The 14,358-nt window shown below is 56.6% G+C and overlaps 7 protein-coding genes across 7 annotated transcripts; 4 read left to right on the top strand and 3 right to left on the bottom strand.

Moving 5' to 3' along the window:
• Positions 1–194: 194 nt before the first annotated feature.
• Positions 195–622, bottom strand: CH63R_00602 (uncharacterized protein; the record flags this gene model as incomplete). Its single annotated transcript, XM_018295577.1, has 2 exons — positions 195–316; positions 469–622. The coding sequence occupies 2 exons, from the start codon at positions 620–622 to the stop codon at positions 195–197; spliced, it is 276 nt and encodes a 91-aa protein (XP_018163939.1).
• A 922-nt stretch (positions 623–1,544) lies between these two features.
• On the top strand, positions 1,545–2,525 carry CH63R_00601 (uncharacterized protein; the record flags this gene model as incomplete). Its single annotated transcript, XM_018295576.1, has 2 exons — positions 1,545–1,720; positions 1,829–2,525. The coding sequence occupies 2 exons, from the start codon at positions 1,545–1,547 to the stop codon at positions 2,523–2,525; spliced, it is 873 nt and encodes a 290-aa protein (XP_018163938.1).
• A 27-nt stretch (positions 2,526–2,552) lies between these two features.
• CH63R_00600 (Cytosolic Fe-S cluster assembly factor NAR1) lies at positions 2,553–4,322 on the bottom strand (the record flags this gene model as incomplete). Its single annotated transcript, XM_018295575.1, has 1 exon — positions 2,553–4,322. One exon carries the CDS (start codon positions 4,320–4,322, stop codon positions 2,553–2,555), a length of 1,770 nt encoding a protein of 589 aa, XP_018163937.1.
• An 879-nt stretch (positions 4,323–5,201) lies between these two features.
• On the top strand, positions 5,202–5,933 carry CH63R_00599 (uncharacterized protein; the record flags this gene model as incomplete). Its single annotated transcript, XM_018295574.1, has 4 exons — positions 5,202–5,207; positions 5,271–5,391; positions 5,464–5,568; positions 5,647–5,933. 4 exons carry the CDS (start codon positions 5,202–5,204, stop codon positions 5,931–5,933), a joined length of 519 nt encoding a protein of 172 aa, XP_018163936.1.
• An 845-nt stretch (positions 5,934–6,778) lies between these two features.
• On the bottom strand, positions 6,779–7,976 carry CH63R_00598 (C2H2 finger domain-containing protein; the record flags this gene model as incomplete). The annotated part of the gene is made up of 2 exons (XM_018295573.1): positions 6,779–7,404; positions 7,457–7,976. 2 exons carry the CDS (start codon positions 7,974–7,976, stop codon positions 6,779–6,781), a joined length of 1,146 nt encoding a protein of 381 aa, XP_018163935.1.
• A 578-nt stretch (positions 7,977–8,554) lies between these two features.
• CH63R_00597 (Ran GTPase activating protein 1) lies at positions 8,555–9,880 on the top strand (the record flags this gene model as incomplete). Its single annotated transcript, XM_018295572.1, has 2 exons — positions 8,555–8,746; positions 8,801–9,880. The coding sequence occupies 2 exons, from the start codon at positions 8,555–8,557 to the stop codon at positions 9,878–9,880; spliced, it is 1,272 nt and encodes a 423-aa protein (XP_018163934.1).
• A 2,405-nt stretch (positions 9,881–12,285) lies between these two features.
• Positions 12,286–13,999, top strand: CH63R_00596 (Chitinase 1; the record flags this gene model as incomplete). The annotated part of the gene is made up of 4 exons (XM_018295571.1): positions 12,286–12,695; positions 12,755–12,859; positions 12,913–13,161; positions 13,222–13,999. 4 exons carry the CDS (start codon positions 12,286–12,288, stop codon positions 13,997–13,999), a joined length of 1,542 nt encoding a protein of 513 aa, XP_018163933.1.
• Between the last annotated feature and the right edge of the window lie 359 nt (positions 14,000–14,358).

The following is a 14,358-nucleotide window of genomic DNA, read 5'->3' as shown; positions in this document are numbered from 1 at the left end:
ACGTCCTTGCTCGACCGAGACTTGAGAATTTCAAAGGAGATGTCCAATAACAAAAGACGGTAACCCGAAACAAAATGCCCACACAAAAGGCCTGTATACGGTTCTTCAGACTGAATCATATACTCGATACATATGAAATCTCGTTGCGTCTAGAATACAGAGTTGCCCATCCGTGGGAGATGACGGCTAACCTCTCAATTTCGGGCTTTGTACTGAGCGATGATCTGGTCGATCCTTCCCTCAACCTCCGGCGTCCCTTTGGGTTTATTTCGGGGGTCAGAGCCGTTTCTGGGGAGCAAAGGATCTTGGAAGTGCTCTGGAAACGACATCTTTTAGCATGAGTCCCACGTTTGCCCACGGCGGCCATGTCTTTCACGCGACCGCGAATCGCCCAAGACGAAGGACCGCTAAGTTCATATGTCGAGCTTCCCAGAGAGAAGACGCGAAACAACTACTGACGCAACTTACTCGGGTCGAAGCGCTGGTCTAGGAGTTTCGCCTTGAAGGATTCAAACTCGTCTTTAGCCTTCTTGTTGTTCCAGCTGGGTGCCTTAGAATCGTCGGCGGCGCCGCCTCCGGCCTCGGAGCCGGGTGTTTGGAGTTTGGCGGAACCGGCTGCCATTTTATATGATTTCTTAAGACGAGAAATGGGAGGTGCGATAGATTCCTGTAGTCACATCAAGCGCTTGTAAAAACAACCCGAAGGGTTGTACGTGTCTGCTTACAGGTTGCTCACTCTGCGCCAGAACAATGAATGACGGGAATTGGGGGCGCGTCAAGAGATCACAACAAGCGAGATTAAAGATTTAGGAAAAGGGTTCAAAAGCATCGATAAACGTCGAGATGTTTAGTGATAATATTGGAAGAATCAAAGTGAGGATGGCTGTCTAATGGCAGTCCTGCTTATGCAGTGAGCTGGGCAACGTGTGTGAAGGGCGGAATGTCGTCTGGTAGGTAGGTTGTCACCCAGTCTGGGCAACCCCACCATCCCCAAGGGTGTTTCCAAGATCCGATGCGCCTGCTGACCCCTGGTGCCCCTCCACACAGGCCCGCAAATGAGACTCTGTTAGTACTTCGGCTTTGCGGGAGGAGTGCTGCCAGTTAAAAGTAGTTTCAAGGTCCAGCTTGCCAGCTGAGGGGAGGTAAAATAAAATAAAAATGGCTGTCTTAGCGGAACACTCTTGTCCAGGCATAATCAACTAGGGGTCGGGTCCGTTAACTTCAACTCATTCCACCTTTTTTCTTCTTCTTTCATTATACAATTGTGAACAACCAACTTCCTTCAGACCTGATCAACTTCCAACTTTGGGTTGCGTTCACCTCCTCAAAGCCTCCAATGCTCCCACATTAGTTATCCTCACCGCTCGCCCCGTGAAGGTCACAGCACACTCCTCCCTTTCCAACCTCTTCCAAGCAAAGCACCTATTGGGGGGGGTGCCGGCTACTTACTTCCCTTAACTTTTGGAAAACAAATATCCGACACAGCTGCCAACTAGCCTTTTCACCAAGCCCAACAGTTAGTCTGACTGAAGCATCTAAAAAAAATGGTCAAGAACGCCCCTGTTCCTGATGCCTGGGAGGACGATGACTGGGAGTCAGCAGCCGACAAACTGGATGGCGGGGCACCATTGCAGCCTGAGCCTGAGCCGCAAGCACCGATGAGCAAAGCAGAGCGCCTTGCCCAGCACGCCGAGTCGAATCGCAAGCTCTGGGAATCAGCGTACGTTCATTGAGGATGCCCCGGTCTCCCTCCAGCAGCTCCACGCAATTCCTATTTCGAGTCGAGCCTGCCATTAGGAGCACTTGCTGACACTCCCAACTGCTACAGTGATTCCCCCACGCCTCTAACCTTCCTCGAAGCCCAACCCTCGGTGCCCCTCGCCACGGGCTTCAAGCCCCAGGTCAAGGTTCTCAGCCGTAAGCCTGCGCCCCGGACCATCGCTCGCCGCGACCCCGTCACCGGCCTGCTCTCTCACCTCTCACTCGCCGACGACGACGCCGACGACCAGCGCGCCGACGCGAAGCCCCAGCTCACCCCCGAGGAGATCCGTGCCAAGCAGCAGCGCGAACTCGAGGAGAAGCAGCGGCGTTATGAGGAGGCACGTGCCAAGATCTTTGGCGAGTCGAACCCCTCGTCTGGTGCGTCGAGCCCCGGGACGACGACCCCGCCCAGAGGTGGCGAGAACGAGAGAGGAGGAGGGGGGCGCGGCCGCGGTAGGGGACGCGGTCGTGGCGGCGGACACCGAGGAAACCACTCGAGTCGACAAGAGGACTATAGACGGCCCGGCAGCAGTAGATCCGACGCCGTTCGTTCCGAGAGCGGCCGTGAGCTCTACGACCCCGGCTACGCGCCCCGGGGGGGCGGCTTCGGGTTGCAGAAGCGAGGGGGCGACTCCGGTCCACATTCTGGCCGGTCAACACCGAGGGACGAGGACCCGCCCAAACAGGCCATGCGAGCGCCACGTGGACCGGATGGGAGTGGAAGAGGTTTCGGCTTCGCCAAACGAGGCACCAATGAGGGCTGAATTACTACTATCCTATGGACATGAAAGCTACCAGCCTCCGCCAATCTTGCCCGCCAGCTGGACAACGCGTTCCGTCTCGCTCACCTTGTCCTTGCCCACGTCGCTGACCACTTCGCGATACGTGGTGAGCGCCAGTCTACCGAGGTCTATGCCAGTAATGTCCGCCCAATGCGCCAGGGTATTCCGAATATAAGAAGGCGAAATTCCATCAACAACATCTCTTCCAGCGTCTCCGTTCAGGGACACAGCGTCCTCGCCGTCCGAGTCCTCCGCCGAGAAGTACGCCTCGTCAACCTCGGCCAAAAAATACCTCTGCTCCTCGGGCCCCGGCTTGACCTCGTAACCCTTGCGCTCGACGATGATGGGGTCATCGACCTTAATCTGTCCACCACCATTAGTGCAGCCACCGGGGCAAGCCATGACTTCGACGTAGGCATACTCGAGCCCGGCAGACTTGCCGGTCGGCCGCCTGGCGGCGCCGAACGCCTTGCCGCCGGGCATGCGGGACGGCCGTGCCGGCTTCAGCTTCCGTACCAGGTTTTGAATGTTGCGGAATCCATAGTACCTGGCGGCTTTGAATATCGGGTCTCCGGTGGAAGAGGCAACAATGAACTCGACGACGTCGGCGTTGCGTCCGCGAACGACTTGGATCTGGGAATCGGGATGCTTGGAGGCCACGGATTGGAGGGTGAAGTAGAGGTTGCCGCCAGACGTTCCGGCCGCCCGGGACGAGCGGTGGGCGCCATGGCCGGGAAAGAGGAAGCTCGCCAGGCGCGCGTCGGGAAAAAGTGGACGCTGGTGGTTAAGCTTGCTCCGGGGGACGTCAAAGAAATTCAAGCCCCTTGATTCCGCCAGCATGAGAACCTCCTTGCTTGTGATGACGCAATCAACGTCGCGGACGCCCCTGCCCGGAAGCCCGTCTCCCGCCCAGACTGAGTCGGTGAGCTCCTCGCGGCTCGCCTCGAGTTTCTTGTCGAAACACGGCATGACGGCCAGATGCCAGATCCTGCTCGGCGGGATCCCGAGTTTCTTGCTGAGAGTAGTCTTGAGCAACGTGCCCATCAGCGCCTGAGGCGACTTGACACGTGACAGGTGCGGGAGCACGTACGGGTGCGTCTTCTCGGCGTAGCACACCCAGCCGGGACACGACGACGTGAGGATGGGCTTCGTCGCCGCCGCCGCCGTTGACGCAGGCGCTCTCTCGGCGCCCAAGACCTCGTCTGCGCCGAGGACCAAACACGCCTCGCGCGCGACGTTCGTGTCTAGGACCCACGTGAATCCATTCCTGTGCTTCCCCGCGCTCGCAAGGCCTTCGGGTCCGCTGAGCAGCCTCTCGAGCATGTGTCCGGCCTCCTCCTCGGTCGTGCCGCCCCCCGCCGCCGCGGCCAGGCTCGCTCTCGTCTGGGGCGACACGCTGGCAACGAACAGCTTGCGGCTCTCGTCCTCGAGGCCATCGACGCGGAACTGGCCGCTGCAGTCGGGGCCGACGATGCGCAGCGCGGGGCCGAAGTCGAGGGTGTTGAGGACCTCGGTATGGGACTGCATGCTCACGAGGACGGCCTCGGCGGAGGTGACGCAGCCGGAGCAGGCGAGGCAGTCTGTCAGGGAGATCTCGGCGGGCGGAGCGTTTGCTGCGGCGGCGGAGCCGGGCTGGCCGTCAAGGATTACTTCGTGCTCGAGGGAGGAGGCGTCTTGCGATGAAGGCGCGGCGGAGGGGAGGGTTTCGATTGGCTTGATACAGGCGACGCCTGGACTAATGAAGTCGTTCAGGTCGTCTGCCGAGAGAATCGCGCTCATCTTGCTGAGCGAGGGGGTTTGGCTGCGAAGGTGGCGGGGGGGAGGCGACGATGGCGGGGCAATGCGCTACGCAGATCTGAGAGAGAGAAAGGGCAAATGTAGAATAGGCCGTTTGGTGCTTAGATCTGAGAGCAGAGGAACTTCAAACTACAGCAGCACCTGTTGTAATGAAGACCGTGGGAGGAAATTACTTCAGAAAAGAATCGAGGCGACTTTTCTATCAGAATGTTGCTCGCCCGTTCGCTCTCTTCTGACTCCACGAACCCGGAGATGCGCAAACGGGTTGGACGACTCGGCAGCTGAGGAAAATAAATCAACAGGATTGATTGCAAATCAGCCCCCCACCACTGGGCTTTTGCAGGGGTGAAATGTCGCTGATAACGCACAATCGGAGAATCCACAGGGCACGCACTGCGAAATCGGCAGGTGGCGGATTGACAAGAAAAAGTGGACAGTGAGTTGAAGGAGTCGGCCTACCTACCTGCCCAGGTACGTAGAATGTAGAATACCCCCGGGCGGATTCGAGCCAGGACCCCTGAGAGCCAGGAAGGTCCGAGAGAGTGAAAAGTACAAGGTGAGTGAGCGCATTCTTCGCAGGCGGTGCAGCTGGCTGGCGGCTGACAGGGAAGCTAGGCTCACAACAAGGGGGAAGGGGGACACGCCTCTCGCGGGGCCGGGGGAGGCCCAATGACGTCGCTGGGCGAACCAACTCATCTGAGGTCACCCACGACATGTGGGAGCTGTTGAAGCTCCGACCTAATGTCAAGATTTCAAGATACTTACACATCATGAAAGCTGCAACTTACCGTTAACCAGCTTATCTTTTGCAAACAGACTATAACCGAAACTCGGACACTGGCCGCTGAATCCGACACCGCAATGGACGTATGCGCATTCTTTCACAGCCCGTCCATCATGAACCCGCTGACCGGTATCCCGTAACGACAGGCGATATCAACCTTCAGTTTCGGCAACCTAGGCTGGCTCGCTACCCAGGCTGTCCCGCTCATCATATGGCCAAGGTTCATCACCAACCTACTCCGCCCCGAAGACTACCAGGCCGCAGGCTGTGAGTCCCCTCTCAACCCCCCCTCCTCTCCTCCCGAGGACTCGTGAACCAACAACCACCGCCGCCACGCAGCTCTCGAGGATTATTTTGCCCGCTCCCTAGGCTTCGCCCTTCTAACCCTGGGCCTTCTCGTCGTGACCCTCACCGGCGCGGTGCCCCTCACAGCCGAAGACCAAAGTCAGTAGTAGCCTCTTTCTAATATCCTTCGCTTCCTGACACAGCACTCCATGCTAACGAACTCCCTCGTTCAAACAGCTCCCCCGGGCACCGTCTCCCCTCACGCCAACGCCGCCCTGGTTCTCTCCTCGATCCATCACGCCTCCGCCGCCTTCTATTGCTACAGCAGGTATTTGCGGACGGGACAGACGGCCTTCGGTCTCGGTTGTCTCGGCAGCGCCGTCTTCGCCGTCTTCGGCCTTTGGTGCCTCATGTTCGCCGGCGACAAGTCGCGCCACAGCAAGAAGCACGGCTACGATAAGGACACGAGCTCATTTCCCTTCAAGAACACAGAGTCGTACCGCACCAAGAAGAAGGGCATGTAGGTGTGTGTCGTCCATCCCCCGACGAGGTAAATATTGCTGGCTGCATCGAAAGGCCTTGTTCGAGCAACCAGAAGTGTCACGGGATACGTATGGCATGGTGCCGTCGGTTCAACTAGACATATCAAAGACCGGAGCAGCCTTGGTAGAATATACAAATTTTACACAAGATATTTGGCAAAGCCATATTCCTAAAATTACATGCAATGACGTAAACGCCGCATTCGAAACATCTTTAACAGCAAGTGGCCGAGATCAAGACGTCAAATTGCGACAGTGTCGCTCCTCATCAAATTAAAATCAACGATGGACTATTCTCCTATTTAGTTTGTGATACGCCATGCGCCATTTCCACCTTGCCAGACTCGCTCTGGCGCCCTTCAGGTATGCAGACAGACCATGAGGCCCATATACTCCCTGCTGAAACCTCCTGTGATGTTGATGCTCAAAAGTCGCGATCACTCTTCTCCGATAAACTCCAAAGCATGCTTTCTTGAGGCGCAGGAGTCCGAACTCGTTTCCTCTTCCGCACTGTCGATAAATCATTGTAAGGGGGGGTCTGGTGTCGCTGTCTCTTCCGCGTGTTGGCATGCGTTGCTTTGGCCTTAAGAGACATCGAATCCGTTGTCTGCAGCGTATTCTCTTCGGTCATCGAGAGTAAAGGAAGATCCAGACAGGTTTGCTCATGCGTTAGGATGAGGCAATGGCTAGAACAATCCCAGTCACATGTTGACACAATGACCTTGAGATTCATCCATGTCCAGCAGTCCCTTGATCTCATGAGGGTTACTGTTCCAGTCTACACTGTTGGTGTATCTCCTCAAGGTCTCGGGTGGCGGCGACTGATGCTAGCCGGCTGCCGTAATCTCCGTTGAGCCGGTCCCGTTGGCCAGAGTATCATTCGGATTCGAGTCTTGTCGAGAGTTCGAACTATCGCCGTTTGTCGCACCAGAGTTGCCCTCTTGGCTTTCAAGTACACCCGAGAGTTGAACGTCTGCTGCGCCAGAGAGCACTGCCTGCCGGCGTTCGTGCCAGTCGACCTCGCTCTTCACAACCTGGGAGAAGAGAACTTCCTTCTCGCGCCAGAGGTCCTTGTATTGCTTCTCCCAGTGTTTCACTTCTTCCGCCAGCTTGGCTGATTCATCCTGGGCCCATTTGACTTGGAACCTGCAAAGTTTGTAGAGCTTCTCGAGAGGCAATTTGAGTTCCTCGGCGGTGAAGCCTTGTTCCTCCGTCAGGGGTGTAAAAAGGTCAGCCGAGAGCTCGTCGTCGTCCGCACCATCGTCGATGGCGTCGTCTTGTCCTGCGGCATGTGATTGAGGGGTCTTGATGATGATCTTCAGTTTGCCCTTGCCCGTAGGACCAGCCTGCATGGACTTGGGAACAGGGTCGGAAGGGCGCAGGGCCTCCGTCTCGTGGACGGTGCGCATGTGCTTCGCCAACGCATCGGATCTTGTAAATGAGCGATCACATTCTGTGTCGGTCAGTCAACATGCTCAGATCGGCCGGGGAACGGCGTGACTAACCCGGTAGATAGCAGTAGAAAGGCTTCTCCCTAGTGTGGCTACGCATGTGGGCTTTCAGAGCGTAACCGCTGGCATGGCCCATGCTCTTCCTATTGCATCCAATCCATTCGCATGTGTACTTTTTCTGTCGGCTCTCGATATGATCGCTGTGAATGTGGTCCACCAACTTATCCATATTGCCAAAGTCACCCGCGTCGCAGCCCTCCCAGGCACACGCCGTGACCTGCTCTTGGAAGTCCTCTTCATCGAGCTTGGCGTTGATTGGCGAACTGGGAATGTCGCCGGAGGTGTCTGATGAGACGTCCGACATGCCGTCCAACGGGTCCGGCTCGGGAACAGCGTCAGGTTCAGGTTCGGCGACGACTGCGGGAGATGTTGTCGAGGCAGCTCCCAGCTTCTGTCGCTTCGAAGGGCGGAGCAGCGACTCGTCCTCATAGTCGTGAACCTCCTCATCGGAGGCATCGCTGTTGTCCATTGATGACAAGGGCGATTCGGGCGGTGTCGAGTCTCCACGAGCCATGTTGGAGATGGAGAGCTCTTCGAAGGATGCAGGAATTATTGTCAGTTGCTTGATGTTGAGTCGTGGAATTAATAGTCGCCGGAAGGGTGAACTAAGATTGAGATGATGGGATATGAGAGGTTTTAAAAGTGGAGGAGGAGGTGATGAATTAAATGGCAAGATCTAGTTGAGGGCAAACCAATTGCTGGAGAAATCAGGTTGGCCGCGCTCCTGACAACTTTAATGATGTTTGCGCCTGGGCTCGATCCAGTGTCGCGACGAGCCCGTGGCTCACGGGAGCTCTGAAAGGTGGATCCAGCCAGCGAACCAACTCGGACGGGGACAGCCAAGCAGCTGTTGACAGCTGGGTATCGATATTGACAGCTGCAAGATGTGCCCCCTTGTGTGTGTCTGGCACAACCCAGGCACCCGCCCCTGCAACTGTGAACCGAGGGGTCTTTGAAGGTCGAATTCGTTTTGTTTATTCCCCCCCGCCCCCACCAAGACCACAACACCTGGACAGACACACTCATTTTGCGCACTTGCTGCTACCTTGCTTTGAGCACTTCCACTATACTTCGCCCATCGACCTATTCATCATGGCGTCCTCGCGCAAGGTGTTCTCCCTTGAGGGAAAGGGGCTCAAGCTCGACACTGCTGATGACCTTGAACCCCACATCGTCGAGTTGCGCTCGACCGACGTCGAGGAGGTCAAGTTCCTGGGAAACACCCTGGGCGTTGGCGCTTGCAAGCGTCTCGGTGAGGTTTTGGCCACCAAGAACAACCTCCAGGTATGTTGTTGATAGCGTCGATATGTATGCGAAACTGCTAACAAATTCGACTAGTCCGCCGACCTCTCCGACATTTTTACCGGCCGCCTCCTGAGCGAAATCCCCGAGGCCCTGTCCTCCCTCCTCACTTCGATCCTCAACCTTCCCAAACTCACGACGATCAACCTGAATGACAATGCCTTTGGTATCAACACTCAGGCACCCGTCGTTGCCTTCCTTGCTGCCCACGTTCCCCTCCAGCACCTGTATCTGAACAACAACGGTCTAGGTCCCCACGCCGGTATCCTGGTGGCGGATGCGCTCTCTGAGCTGCACGCCAAAAAAGAGGCGGCGAGAAAGGAAGGCAGGGATGTCCCATACCTTGAGACTGTTATCTGTGGTCGCAATCGTCTGGAGAATGGCAGTATGCAGGCCTGGGCCAAAGCCTTCAGCCTCCACAACAAGATCAAGGAGATCAAGATGGTCCAGAACGGCATTCGCCAGGAGGGCATCAGCCACCTCATCAGCGAGGGTCTGAACCACGCGACGGAGCTTCGCATCCTTGACCTCCAGGACAACACCTTTACCGTCTCAGGTGCCAAGGCTGTGGCCAGTGTTCTCCCTACATGGTCGCACCTCCAGGAGTTGGGTCTCAACGATGCCTACCTCACGGCCAAGGGTACCGCTCTCGTCGCCAGGGCTCTTGCTAAGGGAAAGCAGGACAAGCTTGAGATTCTTCGCCTGGCTTTCAACGACATCACCCCTAAGGCTCTGATTGGCATCGCAAGTGCCGTTTCCGACTCTCTGCCTGCGCTGAAGAAAGTTGAGCTCAACGGCAACAAGTTTGAGGAGGAGGACCCATCCGTCACCGCTATCCGCGAGCAGCTTGAGGAGCGCAAGGAGAAGATCGGCGGCGACATCGTCGACGAGGACGCGTGGGGTCTCGACAGCCTCAGCGACCTCGAGGGCGAGGACTCTGACGAGGAGGAAGAGGAGGAATCTGAGGAGGAAGAGGAGGAGGAGGAGTTGAAGCCTGCTAAGAGAACCGAAATCCTCGTCAAGGAGGCCGAGGAAGCTCAGGAGGGGCCCACCGTCCAGCTCAAGGACAAGGAGGTGGACGACCTGACCAAGAAGCTGTCCAAGACGGAGATTTAGGGTCGGATGGTTCGTTTCCTTTGGTTTACAGGTTTAGATTACGGAACGCAAGAGGAATGGCCCCCGTTTACAGGCGTGAGGAGACAGACACGATACCCCCCCAAATTACACTTCATCCCCCACAGCATTGAGTTGGCAGCCGGACAGAATTGGGCAACGGTCTGTATTGAGGCTTTTGATTTTTGATTCTGGTAGAGATGGACAACGGGCTCACTCGGCACGGTGGCATTGTGTAGTCCAAAGCACATGTCCGGGGCACTGGATTAGGCCGCCTGTAATGCCCCTGGTGCCGTCACTCCTCGATCACCCCATGCGCATGGCGTCCATGAGACTGCCAGATCACCAGGACAGCAGAATGCAATTGCGCTAGGTCGAGAAATTGCAGTATATAAGAGATGGTATATTGTTTCCCTCTTACAGTTTTGCAAGTCAGAAAGAAAACGAAACAAGCCAACCATTTCAGGTTCACCTAGCTACAAACGCCATTTGCACATCCATGAACCATCATCTCGCCTTGCTGAACACGATCTGACAGGACACTACCTTTGTGAGACGACTGACTCGGTCATCGAGATCCTCCGGGACGTCGCCATCGTTTTCTTCGTCATCCGCACCGTGCTATCGTATTTTCCCCTCATTTTCGCAACAAGCTCGCTGCTTTCGTGGGTCGTCTGCGCATCTCAGCAGCGCATACTTCCCATCCCAGTACAGCAGGGCAGCCTCACGAACCCACACACCGAGCTCGTGCTTGTTCCGCTCCAGGTCGTTGGCGGGCTGCTGGCGGCGGCGTTACTGGCCGGCGCGAAAGACGGTCTTGAGGTTCGTGCTGTGCACGCAAGGGCACAGGGACTGGATTTGAGAGACTGGGTGCGCTAGGGGTTTTCGTAGTGATGGCGACTGAGGGAAAGACGAGGTGGAGGCGGCCGCGGTCGTGACGCAGGGGCGGGCTGATTACAAGGTAAGGGGGGCTGAGGGCGAATGAGTCTTGTTGTGATCCTTGAGCGAGTCGCGGATCCCAACACTACTGTCGCTGGTGGTAGTGTACGATGGTGGGACTGTTAGTTCGTCAACGTTGCAGTTGCGGTCGAGAAGGGTGCTACTGCTGACAGTGGTGTGTACACTACATTGTTTTGGCTATTTGGCAGCGTTCTTGGTCCAAGGGTGTCTGCGAGAGATTGCGACAAAAATATTGAACATGCACTTGCCTTCTAATCGATGGCTGGGGACAGGAGCCAGCATGTATTGTTGGAATGCTGGCCGAGCCATAGTTCTTGAGGGCGGCCCAACTACCGTGTAAGTGAGGTTGGGCGCTGTAACGAGGTCCTGCGATCCGCTGCTGTAGCGGCTATCTCTCCGTTGCTCGTGTTCCCTTGGTGGCAGGCCGTGAAAGAGGTGTATTCAAAGCCCTCTTGATGGCCCCATTTCTCGACCAGTTGGGTTTTGCCACTTGGCCGTGACAAGCTCGCAACGATGCCGTGAGAGCAAGTCCAAGATGGGATGGGATGGCAGCTGTCAGGGCGGCCGGGGTCCGCTGTAAAAAGACTGGGCGGTCCCGCCGCGGCCGGGGTGGCAGGGTTCGTTCTTCAGCGTGTCGTAGTGCATCGTACCTGAAAAGAAGCAGGGGGTTCGATGCTTTAGCCGCCTGCGGCTGTCTGACGTCTCAATCACACAGGTATTCAGCACCTACTCAATTTGACGACACTCGAGCGTTCTGCATGGCGTCCAACTGACTCCAAGCGATGTCTGCAGGGGAAAGAAGACCATACATACAGAACAGTGTCATAACAGACTTGGAAGCACCTTGCTCGCGCCCGAAGCCTGCCGTCGTGGACCATGACATTCTCCCCGCCGGTTTCCGTTAAAGAGACTACTAAGATCAAAACTGATCAAACAGAGTGCATCATGTCTTGATAAGCCAACCTCTCATGGTCAAGCCACCCAGATTTGGCCCCTCCATTAAAGCGATCAAAACCCAAGCAACTGTCTTTGAGTCTCACAATTTCATCGGCCAGCACACGTTTCGGACGCCCCCATGAGCTGGACCACTACGTCCCCACGGCGGCCCCCATTCCTCCGTGTGGCAGCCAGTCTCCAGATCACGACCCTCATGTTGAGGGTTCAGCGAGCGAGATGGACTATACAACCTCCCATTCCATGTTCTCTTCACCACTTCTTGCCGGTTAGTCTGGGGGTTGGTCAACTGTGCCGCCAACCCTGCGCATTCCTTCTCATGGCGAATCTCTGCCTGCCCCCTTGCCACCCGCTCGTCAACCCTTGGCCCCGTCGACTGAACAAGAGAACTAGAAAGCAATAAGAACATCCTACTTTATCAGCAATGCCTTCGGATGTTCCCCTTCATCCTTCCCCTGTCGATCATCACAAGCTCTCTCCAGTCACTTGCAGTCATGATTGGGTCAAACCTCCTTCTACCTCTTTTCCTCGCGTCCATCGCGGGCGCGGTGCCCGCGAAAGAGCGTCGCTCAGTACGGCCGAGCTGCAAAAGCCCAGAGACCGTCGTTCAGTCAACAAGGGTCATCGTACCCGTGTCACAGGCGGCCACGACTGCGAGTCGGTCCGTGGTCCCCTCAGCCCTGGGGCCGGGGCCGGGGCCGGGTTCCATCATCGTGTCCTCATTTCTTCCTCCAGTATCCCCGACGGAAGGGCCGGCGCCACCTGTCATCTCGCCGCCTGTGGTTTCCCCTGTCGTGCCCTCAACGCCTTCTAGTGTGTCCCCGCCTCAGACGTCGAACACGGGTGTCGTGTCGCCGCCTGTGACGAACCCAGGAACACCTTCGTCAGGATACAGAAATGTGCTGTATTTCACAAACTGGCAAGTCGATCCGTTTGAGGATCAAAGGAGACTGTAGCTAATAGACTCAGGGGCATCTACGGAGCCAACTACCAACCAGCAGACATTCCTGCTGACAAGGTGACGCACCTGCTCTACTCTTTCGCCGACATCGCTGCCGATGGCGAGGTGTAAGTCAACGACACCAGTCAGGCATACCACAGCCGGGAACTGACAGCCGTAGGTTCTCGTCCGACCCCTGGTCGGACACGCAACGAAAGTACCCGGGTGACTCCAACGAGGCCGGGAACGCATATGGCTGCATCAAGCAGCTGTACGCCATCAAGAAGCAGAACCGCAAACTCAAGCTCGTCCTCTCTATTGGCGGCTGGACGTGGTCGCCCAAATTTGTCCCCGTTGCCGCAACCGAGGCAGGCCGCCAGCGCTTCGCCACGTCTGCCATCAAACTCATGCACGACTGGGGCTTCGATGGGTGAGTTCCCAAGACGATACACAATCGATCTCCCAAGTTCAAAGCTAACCAGTGATTCAGGATCGACATCGACTGGGAATACCCTACCAACGCCCAGGAGGCAGCCAACTTCGTAGCCCTCCTTAAAATCTGCCGCGAGGAGCTCGACAAGCACGCCGCGCAGTACGCCCCCGGCTATCACTTCGCCCTTACCATTGCCTGCCCGGCTGGCCCAACGCACTACCAGAAGATGGACCTGCGTGGCATGGACCCCTACGTCGACGCCTGGCATCTCATGGCTTACGACTATGCCGGGTCATGGGACACTACGTCGGGCCACCAAGCAAACCTATTTGCCGATCCGTCCAACCCCGAGGCCACCAAATTCAGCACCGAGGCCGCGTTGGCGTACTATCTCGGCCAGGGCATCCGCAGCGACAAGATCGTCCTGGGCCTCCCGCTTTACGGCCGCTCGTTCCTCAACACGAACGGCATCGGCAAGCCGTACCAAGGTCTCGGGCAAGGGTCCCTCGAGGAGGGCGTGTGGCACTACAAGGTGCTTCCGCGGGCCGGCGCTGTTGAGGTCTTTGACCAGACGGCCGGCGCGCTGTACAGCTACGACGCAGGCTCACGGGAGCTGGTGACGTATGACAACCTCCAGAGCGCCAACTTCAAGGCGGACTACCTTCTCCGGAAGAGACTCGGCGGCGCTGTTTTCTGGGAAGCGGCAGGCGACCGTAAGGGCGAGGGCAGTCTTGTGGGCACGCTGGCAAGCAAGATGGGCACCTTGGACCCGGCGCAGAACTGGCTCAGTTACCCCAACAGCCAGTACGTCAACATCAAGAACAATCTGGCATGAGGAGATTGTGGTTTTTCTTTATTCTCTCTCTGGATTGGTTTTGAGCATTCCGTAGGCGTCGAGCATGTGGGTTTTATTTTCTTCTTGGATGGCCAGAGGGGGTTCTGTGTTTAGTAGATGATTGACGAGCTTGCATACGGATGGGTTACGAGCCACGAGCATGAGTGATGATCAACCGAGATAGACATGACAAACCTTCCAAGGCGAGCCTGCTCCGTTTTGATTTCCCCACAAACCGTCTTGATCGCCAGCTACCAAGTCTCATGACTCCGTACTGATATATATGTTACACAACTCCCACCACTGTGCAAGTGTAATGGTGTTGTTGACTTTGACCATTACATCTAGTTTGATTCCTC

This window comes from Colletotrichum higginsianum, chromosome 1 (assembly GCF_001672515.1).
Source record: "Colletotrichum higginsianum IMI 349063 chromosome 1, whole genome shotgun sequence".
NCBI lineage: Eukaryota > Fungi > Ascomycota > Sordariomycetes > Glomerellales > Glomerellaceae > Colletotrichum > Colletotrichum higginsianum.
Note: the sequence above shows the minus strand (reverse complement) of the source record. Positions and strands in the feature narration are given on the sequence as shown.